Here is a 12,964-nt window from a genome sequence, read left to right on the forward strand (position 1 = left end):
GGAGTGAAAAGTTACTCAGGAGTGCATCGACTAAAGATGTTGATCATGTCGGAGGAGAGCTAAAGGGTTTGAATGAGCATGTCTGAAAGACATAAGGAACCAGATGTCGCTGCTATAATTGGTTAAAAAAGGGCAAAAATGCTGTTTCAGAACAAGAGGAGACGTTCAAGAAAAAGAAAAAGCAGCTTCAATTGAAGAGTGGAGGAAATGCTTCATCTGTGCCTAAGATAAATTCACTGCCCCCTAAAATTAAGAGAACACTTGGAAAACACATCAGATCTTAATGGGGAAAACATTCATGCTGGATACTGATACTGGTACAGATGGTAATGAGTTAGGAATGAAAGGATGCCTCACTGTTTGATGGAATGAAATGAAATTATGAACCTACAGACGGCTGAATTTAAAGAATGGCGCAGCAGGCTCTTCCATTTTACTAACGGTACCGTTAGTAGTTTGCATGACTGACAATGTTGGGACATGCTCCTAATGAGACTGCAGATGGTGACCTGGGGGATCTACTTTTACATCTGCCTGCACATTTGCGCCAGATAAAGCGCACCAGGAGCAACCCAGTTACCCACTGCACCAGTGCAGGGTACAGTGGGGCAGAGGAATTCCCACTGATACTTAACGACGGTCAGGATGGCGTTGCTCAGCCTGTAGAGACCCGTGTGCGAATTCTTTCCCCCCCATTGATATCTGATGTTTTTTCCAAGTGTTCTGTTCATTTTATCAGGTAGTGCATTTATCTTAGGTACTGATGAAGCACAGACATGCCACCCCGACCATCACTGGCCCACCACTAAACTTGTCCGGGCAGCAGAGTGTTCCCCACGACTTCTCCGGGTCCTCTTACGTATGTCACGTGTGTTCAGTGTGAACCTGCACTTATGTGTGGACAGCACAGGATACCAGGGTGGACCTGCCAATTCTGCTATTCTGTGACAAATGCCAATCATGCACTCACACATACAGTGTCGATACAGCATTGATACAGCGTTGATACAGTGTCGATACAGTGTCGATACAGCGTTGATACAGTGTTGATACAGTGTCGATACAGTGTTGATACAGTGTCGATACAGTGTCGATACAGCGTTGATACAGTGTCGATACAGTGTCGATACAGCGTTGATACAGTGTCGATACAGTGTCGATACAGTGTCGATACAGCGTTGATACAGTGTCGATACAGTGTTGATACAGTGTTGATACAGTGTCGATACAGCGTTGATACAGTGTTGATACAGTGTTGATACAGTTAGCACAGGGCTAACTAGACATTGTCGCGCCCTCAGGCCACCCTCGTGGAATCTGGTTGAAACCATGACTTCGTGGAGAAAAGTCATACCTTTGACTTCAGCTCTGCTGAGTGTATGATTCGAACTGATCGCTTTTAAATAATGATGAAAAATTAAAGCTTCCTTTCTGTCTCTTAGCAGCAGGTGAGTCGAGGACCCTTGCTACGTTGCCATGGTGTTCAAGAGTGCATCTTATTGGTGACTCAGCGGATGTTCAAGTATCCTGCACTTATTCAGCGCATTCTGGACAACACAACAGGTGAGTCATCCCAGTCATCTGCCTCCTTCTTTTCTCAGATCTACAATGTCACTAGAAAATTAAAAAATGCTGGTTTTCACATTTAACTAACATTTATGGTTCCACACAACGAAGCAAAACCAGGCTTCAATGGGAACCTTTTCCTCTTCTCCATTTTTCTGTTATTTACTGTAAACTTAACCCTTTAACACCCAGGGTAATATATTTGGTACATGAAGCTTTTGTGAGCTGGATTTAGTAAATTAAAACTCATATATGCAAATTCATATTTCTTTCTTTATTTTGAAAAAATTGTCAGAAGATGAAATTCAAACTTCACAGTTTTACTGAAATTAGAGATGAATCAGATGATTGTTTCTATTTTATCCAGATGATGAAGAAGAAGCTTCCTCTGTGGCCCAGGCTCTGCTGATGATCAGAGAACTGCTTAGTTCAATAGACCAACAGGTACTGAAGTGTTTGCTCCCTGTGCAATAATCTGTGCGTCATTCATTCTCTTCATATTCAAATATCAGCAAACTCACAAAGAATTTATGTTCTTTTCTAAATCTTACACATTCAGACATCAAGTACAAGTCAGTGCAAACACTCATTCTTCCTAAATGACGCTTAGATTAGGTCTTTAGATCTCTAGTTTTTAGCTTGTGCTAACAACCCAGCATTCATTTGTTCTCCTACCTCAGCTGTAAAGTGGACGACTTGTTTCACTAACCAGAGAGAGGATTTGTAGCATTTACAGGACAAACAATTCCCTGCCCTGTTCGACAGGCTCTAAACTTCCACACAAGTGCTTTTAGCTCATACTCGAGATCTTTGTTTATTTCTAAGACTGATTTACTTCTGATTTTTATCTACTGAAAAATCTCATCGTCTTTTCTGTCTTATAATGTATTACACTGTAATACAGTCATAATATGTAGTATTTATTAGTTTCAATAGAATAACATTTAGTAATAAGACCTTACTATTCCTCTACTTTTACTAAAACTCAGTAAAACTCAGCTTCATTTTTAAACACTTAGACTTTGTACGTTCATCTTTCCACCTGACTCCCTCCAATTCACACACATTTATTTTGTCTTGCTTCAAGTGATGTTCATTCCTCTTCTCTTCAGAACACACCTCCACCTCCATCACCGTTTCAAAATGGATCTTACAAATCTCCTTGTAACATCCATTTTAGCCGACTCAGATTAGCTCGCTGGTTCATTCAGATGATTTAATCAAACTGAAAATGTAAGATTGAATTTCCTGTCGGCAGATGGACGATCTGGAGAAAACGCAGCGGCTTCAGGAAATCCATGCCAAGCTTGACCCAAGGGCTGAGGCCATAGTACGGGATGGAGGAATATTTAAAGCTGGAGAGTTACTCCGAAGGAGACTTATCCGTGAAGGGACCCTTTTCTGGAAAACTCCAGGATCACGACTCAAAGGTACACAACAATTGGGTGATTAATATTTAATAAAATAAACATAATACAACAGGTAGACACTGACTATTGTCCTATTACTAGCTGTCTTAATTCTTTATGGCATAGATTCAACGAGCTGGTGAAAAGACTCCTCAGAGATTTTGGTTCATATTGACAAAATACCATCAAGTCAAAACTGAACATTTAAATCAGCCTCAGTTGACCTTTACAGCAGGGGTGTCCAACTCCAGGCCTCGAGGGAGGTTTAGATCTCACCCTGGGTCAACACGCCTGAATCACATGATTAGTTCATTACCAGGCCTCTGGAGAACTTCAGGACATGTTGAGGAGGTCATTTAAATTGTGTTGGATCAAGAACACATCTAAACCTGCAGGACACCGGCCCTCCAGGCCTGGAGTTACAGACTGTATATATAAAACATACGTTATACGTTGGCTTATGTAATTATTCTGTCATTAACACTAAACAACATTAAAATACACCTTAAAAACTGTGAATCTCAATTATGAAACAAATTCTCAATTTAAAAAATGACAAATATAATGAAATAAAAACAATAATAAAAGTAAGTATGACAGTGCACAATGAAAAGTTGGGACACTCTGCACAACTAGAATTAAATGGTAAATGGCCTGTATTTGTATAGCGCTTTACTAGTCCCTAAGGACCCCAAAGTGCTTTACACTACATCCACACACACATTCACACACTGGTGATGGCAGCTACATTGTAGCCACAGCCACCCTGGGGCGCACTGACAGAGGCGAGGCTGCCGGACACTGGCGCCACCGGGCCCTCTGACCACCACCAGTAGGCAACGGGTGAAGTGTCTTGCCCAAGGACACAACGACCGAAACTGTCCGAGCCGGGGCTCGAACCGGCAACCTTCCAATTACAAGGCGAACGCCCAACTCTTGAGCCACGATCGCCAAGCAAGAAAGGCAAGCAAGAATAAATGCAGACAGACCGACAAGAGACAGAGGACAGCACAGAGCATAAATACACACAAGGTAACGAGGGAAATGCACAACAGGAGGGAGACACAGCTGAACCTAATTAAACATGAGGACAGGGAGGAAAACAGAATACACTGACATAGGACATGGAGTTTCAAAGTAAAACAGGAAACGCAAGAGACATACACAACAATGCTGACTTAACACTGAGACATAGAGACATGACTGACTGAGGACACAGAGGGAACATGGAGCACAGGAACAGAAGCCAAGAAATGAACTCAAAGACCGACCCAGGACTGTGACATTAACAAGGTAGTTATGTTAATGTTAGTTCCCCGAGGCATGGATTATGGATCCGGTAAAAAAAGAAACATCAAAGCCGATATGAAAAATGAACAACACACCAAAAGACGAAGAAGAATGTCGGTGGAGGACAAGGTCCACCTGATGTGTTTGCCCAGAATAAGAGACTTATGTTGTTACCTTGTATCTTACTGATTAATTTTCATTTGCAGAGCGTTCTCACTCCCGAGGCGTAACATGTCGACGTTTTGTCACGTCCCGCGGCGTTCCTGAGGAACGCGAAAGGAGACCTTCGGCGTTCTTATGGTACGCGGCGGGTTATGGCTGGAATCCAGTGCAATGACGCTCCCGCGGTAGTAGACGTTCCAGCCCTGTATTCCAGCCCTAAACCTAACCTTATCCCTAGCCCTGACCATAACCTTATTCCTGAGCTTAACCAGGGCTTTAATGATGTTAAATAGCGTGTTTCTAAGCGATTTGAAGAAAAAGAGCGAACATGTGTAGGTTCAGTCCAGACGGTTCTCATATTTCCTCTTTTTCCGAGGTCGTCATTTAGGAACGTGGTGGGTAGCCGAAAACATAATATGGTGACGATTTGTCACCTAGCGTAAAATGTTACGCTTTGGGAGTGAGAACGGGTTGTCATTTCAGTCCTCACATTTAACTGAATTTTTGTTGTTGTTTATGCTCATAAAATATGAGCATTTATCTTTTTTGTTTTTCTTTAACAAACAATGTCAGACACGGTCATATTCAATTGTTGGCTGTCCGAGTGGTGTGGGTGATTTTAACACCCATGGAGAAAATGACGGCCTTAACACGACAAATACTGTAAGAGATAACATATTACTCTCATACTGGCTTCTCATGATTGGCTCCCTGTTAAATCCAAATGTAAAATCCTTTCAATCACAAACAAGCAAACAAACATCTTAATAGCTTTATAATACCATATCACCCCATTAGAGCATAGCCCAAACTTTCCTTTTGCTAAAGCATAGTTAGGGCTGGATCAGGTGACCCTGAATCCTCCCTTAGTTAAGGGAGGATCCATTCTTCGTTTTATTATGAATATTCTACTATTATTAATTATAATTAAAAAATATTATTATATTGATTAATAACTTGTCCTGTCTCTGTCCCCTGACCCCAACTGGTTGGAGCAGATGGCCCCGCCCCTCCCTGAGCCTGGTTCTGCTGGAGGTTTCTTCCTGCTAAAAGCACCAAAGGGCTCAAAGGAGATCCAATGATTTCGTTTTTCTCTGTTTTCTCTGTATTATTGTAGGTCCCTACTTTGCAATATTAATCTCTCAGTGCCTTAAGGCAACTGCTGTTGTGATTTGGAGCTGTATAAGTAAAACTAAATTGAAATTCAAGTTTTAGAAAGGGGCTGTGTTGTTGTTGCCAAGGTTTTTACGCCTGGGATTGAACCTGCTGGGTGGTGGTGTCTTTCTCTATGGTTGCCTGCATTGGTTTCCTACAGGTCCTCTGTCTGTCTTCCACACTTCAACATTTAAACCCAGAACCATCCTGCACTGCATTAAGTAAAGATTTTGACACTAAAGGGTGATTCTAGTCTAAAAAAATGTTTATGTGTGTGTTTGTGTAGATATACAGGTCTTACTGATGTCTGACATCCTGGTGTTTCTGCAGGAGAAGGACCAGAGGTGCATCTTTCCATCTATGGTAAGAAAATATTTGCACACATGTTAAAAATACACAAACAACTAACCAAAACCCCCAAAGCATGCTAAAACTAATTACACAAATGCATCATTTATGGAAAGACATTTTTAAACATTGTAACCCTTTTGTTTTGAAAAGGATATTTCAAAACACTAAATAAATATGGATAAATAAGTAAATACTGCTTACACACAGACAGCGATGAAGCAGGTGACAGAGAGCGAATGCAGCAAGAAAGAGAAAGTACAATGACGCGCACTACTGGTAACCAAATAGCTGCGGCATGCTAAGCATGCTAACAGAAATGCACAGAATCTGTATCTTTAGGTGTGTCCTGGCTGTTTTACCTGTTCGAGGTGTGTGTGTGTGTGTGTGTGTGTGTGTGTGTGTGTGTGTGTGTGTGTGTGTGTGTAAGCCTTCATGTAACTGAACTAAGTCGTTTATTTAAAATGGAAAATAAAAAGATAAACGAGGGTGAAAAACCACATAGTTACAATAAGTTTTTCTCTTTATTTCACTAAAACTATCCATGTTGTACGTTTTAGGACAAGCCTCCAGTACTGTCCCTTCAGAACCTAATAGTAAGGGACATAGCCAATCAGGAACGAGGCATGTATCTGATTAGTGATTCCACCCCTCCTGAGATGTACGAGTTTTATGCTGCCTCCAAGGATGACAAGAATATCTGGATACGCCATGTACAGCACGCTGTCAGCAAGTGGGTAAATGCACACACAACACATGCTAAAGCTTTCCATCGGTTTGTAGTCTACAAACTGAGGTTTATTACATCTTGGGTCTTATTTCTGCATTTTGGAAAATATAAAGAAAAATGTAATTACCCAGAGACAATTATGGACTGTAAATCCCACAGAAAACACAAACATTTATTTGCATTTGCAGAGCAGAATAAATGTAGCATGTTTTTCATAGAGCCTGTACTTTCCTCCTAGGTTATGAGGTCGGCACACTGGTTCCTATATAATAATAATAATAATACTAATAATAACTCCCAGATGGCTGAGCTCCTCACCCCAGAGGCCAGACACTCTTCAGGGGAAGCTGATTTCTGTCTGTACCCGTTTTTTGGTCACTACCCAGAGCTTGTAACCATAGGTGAGGGCAGGGTAATAAAGTCGAGTTACAACAATGAGACCCAAGTTGTGATAAACTGTTTAATTATTGAGGTATAAATGTCTACTAATTAGTTTATGAACAAAAAACTGACAAATCTAAAACGTTCGTGTCTGTTATGTGACTGATAAGACGATATGTGTGGTCTGGATTTTGTGTGTTCAGGTGTCCATCAAGAGAGGAGTTTCCCCTGATAGAGTCGGAACACAAGGCTCACCTGAGGAGGCTCAAAGGTCAGGAGAATATACAGACTAACTGAATTACATTCACATTTCAAATACCTGGGAACCAGAAAAAGACGACATGGTAGCTTAGTCTTACTGGTGGCTACGTGTTCTCTACCACAAACTTTAACCAAAAAGATGAATACTCAGGTTTTCTTTCACCCTTTTGGTCCTAAATAGTTATTTAAAGGTTTCCATACTTTTACCAAATACAGAGGTTCCACTGGACCGAACATCACTGTGATCTCCAAACCAAAATCCAAAGGCCCTGTCAGAGTATCAAACATACCAAACCTGATCTAAAAAATGAAAACTGCTGTAGTATCCACAGGCAGAACATCTGTGCTAGTGTCAGGAATCGTTTAGATCTTCTGACATGCCAGTATTATCTTGGATTGCGTTTTTGCCCACAGTAAATGCTTTTGCACAAGAAGGCAGCATTTCACAAGTTTGGAATAACAGTAAACAGTAAAATCATAAAGAGCAAAGCAGCTATGGTAACGGTAAAACCATCAAATGTCTCACAGAATTTCTCTCATCAAGCTGCTTTTTTTCTGATGTATTGATTGCAAACAATTTTGGAGCAGTGACATCTAACCAGAAGCAGAGGAAGTGAAGCACGTGACTAAACGAGGAAACAGACATGAACTTATCGGGGAATTGGCACAAGAGTGGAACTAAACTCTCAACAACCAAGAACTGAGAACAGGACAAACTAAAACTAGGAAGTTAAATGAAGATATGAACAAATAACAAGTCGACCAAAGAATCAGCAGGAAGAACCGTTTCTGCTCCACAGTCATAGCTGCACTGGTCTCCTCCTGTTTAGACCATGTCTGAGCTTGTTTCATACAAATAAAATTAAACTGAAAATTGAACTGAATAGTTATTTACATGAACTGTATTTCAAACTAAAGCGTCCTGCATCAGCATTTTCATTTTGTCCAGTGAAGGCTGGGATCTGCCCGACCTTTCTGTCAGATCAACATGAACCAGGGAGACCTGTGAAGAGGCAGGCTTTGTTTTTCTGCACGTCTGTTTTAGACTGATGACTGATTGATTGTCATCCAATCAGCTGACCTGCAGCACAAGGACCAGGAGATGCTGGAGCTCCTGCAGGAAAGAGTGACTTTATTCTGTGAACTGGCAGAGGTGACAAGTGGCCAGGAGAGCCTGCAGCCTCCCATCACTCGCTACTTGTTTAGGGCTGACACACCACAAGCTCCTCGTGCTGAAAAGCTATTACTGGATGCCACATCTGAGGGTAACTATCCACGTTTCATATTAGCATGCTGCACATTTGAAGGTGAATATCTGATCGAACTCAACAAAAAAATAAATAACTTTTTTTGTACATAACTTCACATAATTTTAATTAGAAGTATGAGTAAAAACAAACATTTTGTAGCAAACAAGAATGAAAATATTTACTATCCAAACTCCTATATCCACTTTTTCTCCCTGAATTTTTTCTGAAGTGACTGTGAGCTGTCACATAGTTGAGGCTGAGGCTAAAGCTTCAAGACTGAAGCAGACTTTAGTGGACATGTAGACCGAAGGAACAGAGGTGATGAGGTAGTGTTGGGTAGGTAGGGCTGATGGCTGTGGATTTCTCAAAAACCAAGGTGCCTCTGGAAATCAAGAAAAGGAAGTAAGTGAAGGTAAAATCCAGGACTGAATGGCAGAAGCTGGATGAAGTGGTGAGGAAAACTGTACTACAGTATTTTATGTATCGTCTGGAAACAGACTGAATGAGCAAGAACTAAATGTACATCAAATAAGAGATAGAGAGGCAAAGGCTTACAGTGTGCTGTCTGCTGTGAGTAAAGAAAGTGTGTTGAGATGGAAGGAGTTTGATGAGCTGATCAATAAAGAAAATGAGAGCGAGAGCAGGACAGATACGGCAAGTACAGAGGATCATTGTAAGTAAGTGTCACGGTACTGGGCCATGTGGCCCAGGGTTTAAGTTCTAATGCTTGTTTTTGTATCCACATGTGTAGTTTAACACATCTAGTTGTTTTCTAGTTTGCAGTTTAGTCCTTGGTTTCTTAGTCCCTTTTGTCATCTCTCCCTGGTCCGTGTGTCTACCTGTCATGTTTCATGTCTCTGGTTAGGTTAAGTTCATGTTCTATCTCCATGTCTATGTCTCTGTGTTTCCTGTTTTATTTTGAAAGAGTATGGTGTTCTTTGTTTATTGTAGTTAGTGTTACTCTCCCCTGTATTGTCATTATGTTTCCTTCTAGTCAGCTGTGTTCTCATGTGTCTCCACTTCCCCTGATCACCTCATGTGTGTATTTAAGTCCTCAGTCTTCCTTTGTTCGTCGCTGCGTCGTCTGTTCTACTTCCCCCATGTTACGCCAAGATGAAGAGTGGAAGGCAAATGGTCTACATGATATACGTGTGGAGGAACTGAGAGGATGTCTGAGGAATAGTGAACTGGTAGCAATTTTCAAAACAAGGGTGATGAGCAGAGCTGTGGTAACTACAGGGGATAAAGTTGATGAGAAAGGAAGAAACTTTAGCAAAGAGTTGTTGAAGTTAGGTTAAGAAGAGACGCGACGACCCTTTGGAAGTTAACAGCTGGTTTGGCCATATCGAGCTCACTTACCATTGACTGACGCACTATGTTTACATCTGACGTGCTGCAGTTTTGACACAGAGAAGGAGATCAAACACAAGACATGCAGGAGGAATCAACATGGGAACAGAAAAATATGTAAAGTTAATAGAAATGTGTGTGTGTGTGCATGTGTGTGTGCATGTGTGTGTGTGTGTCCTCACAGTGGACAGGCTGAGTGAACTCCTTCTGGGCTTCAGCATGGACACCCGCCTTTTGTGCCATCACAGCCACATGGAGGTGGTAGACTGTAGTAAGTCAGCGTTTCAGTCTCTCATTCATGATCATCTTAAGTTTGACTGAATTAATTATGGATTTATACATTAATAAAAATAGTAACAACCTACAATGTGGCACTATCAGGCATTAGTTAGGTATTAGTAAGTGCTTTGGTCATCATTTGGAACACAACACTCCTATTTAGTATGTAATGTATGAATACAGATATAAATGTTCATTCTTGATTAATAAGCTCATAATGTGTTCATGGTAACATTTCTAAATACATAAATAACAAAGTATTTGGACGCCCATTCCTCTATATAATGATTAAGATGATTAAGATATGAGCTCATTGTTTGTGAGGTTAATAGAGGTTTAATAAATGCTGATTTCATAGTGTAATTCATGGTTAATTAAGACAATTACTATTTGTTAATTGTGAAGTGAAGGTTATTTACGTCTCAGCTATTTTCCCAACAGAGACATGACGCAGACAACACAGAAAGAAGTGCAGAACATACAGATGCAAACATAACACACCTGAGGTTTGCACAATAATGCAGGTTTGTAGGCGGGGTTTAAGAGGAAGATGCACCAAGGAGGTGGAGCCACAGGACAGCTCAACTTAAACATACAAAGATTTCTTCATTTAACATAAAACATGAACATTGTTTTTACAAAGCAATAATAAATCTTTCACAGAGCTTCACAAATACGTGTATACAATATAAAGAAAGGGTCCATCATATTAAACTGGTAATGCAGGAAAATGTCTCTGGAATGTTTGAGACTTTGGAACTTCTTTAGATCGTTCCCGAGGTTCAGCTTTCGTCTGGTTTGTGGTCTGTTAGCTTTAGTGCAGCTGAATTAGACTAAATAGCGGTTTCACACAGGTGAACAGCTTAAATGAAAGAAGTAAGGACTCCATCTCCTCCTCATTCAGTGAGAACTCAGAGCAGCTCCGTGGGGCGAGGAGGAGATCAGGTTACGAGGTGGTTCTCCACCATGAAGGAGAATCCCAAATCAATGAGCGTTATCATGGACAACAAAGGAAAGAAAATATGTGGACACATCAGCCCACATGTGCACTGGGCCACCATCCAAATACTCGGTTTGCCAGATTACCAGTCCAGGCCTGCTGGTAACTGCCTGAATTAACCATGAAATGGTAAATGGTAAATGGCCTGCATTTGTATAGCGCTTTTCTAGTCCATAGGACCCCAAAGCGCTTTACATTACATTCAGTCATTCACCCATTCACACACACATTCACACACTGGTGATGGCAGCTACATTGTAGCCACAGCTGCCCTGGGGCGCACTGACAGAGGCGAGGCTGCCGAACACAGGCGCCACCGGGCCCTCTGACCACCACCAGTAGGCAAACACGGGGTGAATTATAATCTGAAGTATTAAGAAAACCTTTAAAACACTCAGTCACTGATTTACACTAACTATACCATGGATGCCTTATGAGTGAGCTTTTTAGTCTAGAATAAACACTTATATCCACATTTATAAATTACATACTAATGAAGAGTAATACTTTATAAATGATGAATTAAGCATACTTACCTTACTAATGCTTAATAGTGTGACATCATTATAAAGTGATACCAGAAAACTATGTTACAACAACAACTTAGATGTGCAGAGAATTACATAAAAAAGCTTCTTTTTTTTTCAGCTGAACGGTTAAAATAAAGGTTAAATTGCACATATCGCTCCAAGACAAGTACTGAGTGTGTTTTGTCTCTTCTCAGGTGACCAAGAGCTGTTGGTCAATGGAGCCCAGCATTTTATTGCAGCAAAGGTGAGGACAAAGAGTTGATGATGGGAAAGGGTTTGGAGGTGCAGTTATGGAACTGAACATGGTCTCAGATTTGGTTTTGTGGTGCATATAATAAAGTTAACGGGACCGATGAGTCATTTTGTCCAGGTTTTACTGAGACATTCACATGTTTAAGGCATCAACAAAAAGACTTAGAACTTTTATTTTATCAGCAAAACTAGAGTTTAATTTTCATCTTTGACATCAATAATGTCAGTAAGAATTTAGCTTTCAATGTCAAATTCAAACTTTACTTGTGTTTAGTAATTTCATTAACTGCAAGTATATCTCTAATAATCATATTTTAATATCAGCACAGCAGGTCATGTATTGTATGACCTTCATTCTTTTATTTTTGAGCCACTACAGATATTTCAGTATAGTTTTTGATGAATACAATAAGAAAGACATAGCTCTCCTGTATAATAAAGACAGTACAGAGTGACTCCAGTTCACACTGAAGTCACTGGACTCTTGTTTTAGGGGCGTCTGTGTGTCTGTCCTGATTTGTGGTGGTGGGGGACGTGAGTGGATGTTGCCTTGCAGTGTTGAATGGTGCCTGGGATACTTGCGTTGGTAGGTGCTCCTGGGTTGGGTGTGGGGTCTGGGGCATTGGTGCCTCGGGTCCCCTGGTTCCTTGTTAGTTCTGTCCCTGTGTGGGCGTGTCATGAGTGTAACCATCCAGGTCGAGCTGGATCTGTGCGGAAAATCTGAAATGTCTAAAATGTTTCTCTGAGTTGGTGAACTGTAATAACTTTGCTTCAACTGTTTTCATTCTCTGCTGTCTGTGGAAAACGTTTTTGCCTAATAAAGGAATGCACGAAGCGACAAGACAAGTCACCGCTAATGGTAAGTAACTTTTAAAGTATGTCTGTTTATTTAAAGTGCATTTAAAACAGAAGTCAGTAATAAGTATGCTGCTCGTGTCTGACAGGAGATCTGCCAAAGGCTGGTGAATCTCAGCGTTTATCTTCATGCACTCCAGGTAAGT

The 12,964-nt window shown here is 40.8% G+C and overlaps 1 protein-coding gene and 1 long non-coding RNA gene across 3 annotated transcripts in view; one reads left to right on the forward strand and one right to left on the reverse strand.

The window, feature by feature from the left end:
• Window positions 1-12,964, forward strand: part of arhgef1a (Rho guanine nucleotide exchange factor (GEF) 1a) — a 35,533-nt gene that overhangs the window by 16,958 nt on the left and 5,611 nt on the right. The window contains exons 10-20 of one of the 2 annotated variants that reach the window (XM_040002636.1): window positions 1,443-1,563; window positions 1,934-2,010; window positions 2,825-2,996; window positions 5,869-5,945; window positions 6,491-6,663; window positions 7,245-7,312; window positions 8,379-8,567; window positions 10,087-10,173; window positions 11,906-11,955; window positions 12,787-12,822; window positions 12,908-12,958. In XM_040002636.1, coding sequence (XP_039858570.1) covers window positions 1,443-1,563; window positions 1,934-2,010; window positions 2,825-2,996; window positions 5,869-5,945; window positions 6,491-6,663; window positions 7,245-7,312; window positions 8,379-8,567; window positions 10,087-10,173; window positions 11,906-11,955; window positions 12,787-12,822; window positions 12,908-12,958 — 1,101 coding nt within the window. The remainder of the gene's footprint in view (window positions 1-1,442; window positions 1,564-1,933; window positions 2,011-2,824; window positions 2,997-5,868; window positions 5,946-6,490; window positions 6,664-7,244; window positions 7,313-8,378; window positions 8,568-10,086; window positions 10,174-11,905; window positions 11,956-12,786; window positions 12,823-12,907; window positions 12,959-12,964) is intronic. The other variant, XM_040002637.1, reaches the window with a different exon arrangement.
• LOC120715622 lies at window positions 3,389-11,170 on the reverse strand. The gene is made up of 3 exons (XR_005691689.1): window positions 11,066-11,170; window positions 9,108-9,117; window positions 3,389-3,401 (listed from the first exon to the last, which is right to left on the reverse strand). It is a non-coding gene; the product is annotated as an uncharacterized LOC120715622 (long non-coding RNA).

This window comes from Simochromis diagramma, unplaced genomic scaffold (genome assembly GCF_900408965.1).
Source record: "Simochromis diagramma unplaced genomic scaffold, fSimDia1.1 OVJJ01000449.1, whole genome shotgun sequence".
In the NCBI taxonomy this organism is placed as follows: Eukaryota; Metazoa; Chordata; class Actinopteri; order Cichliformes; family Cichlidae; genus Simochromis; species Simochromis diagramma.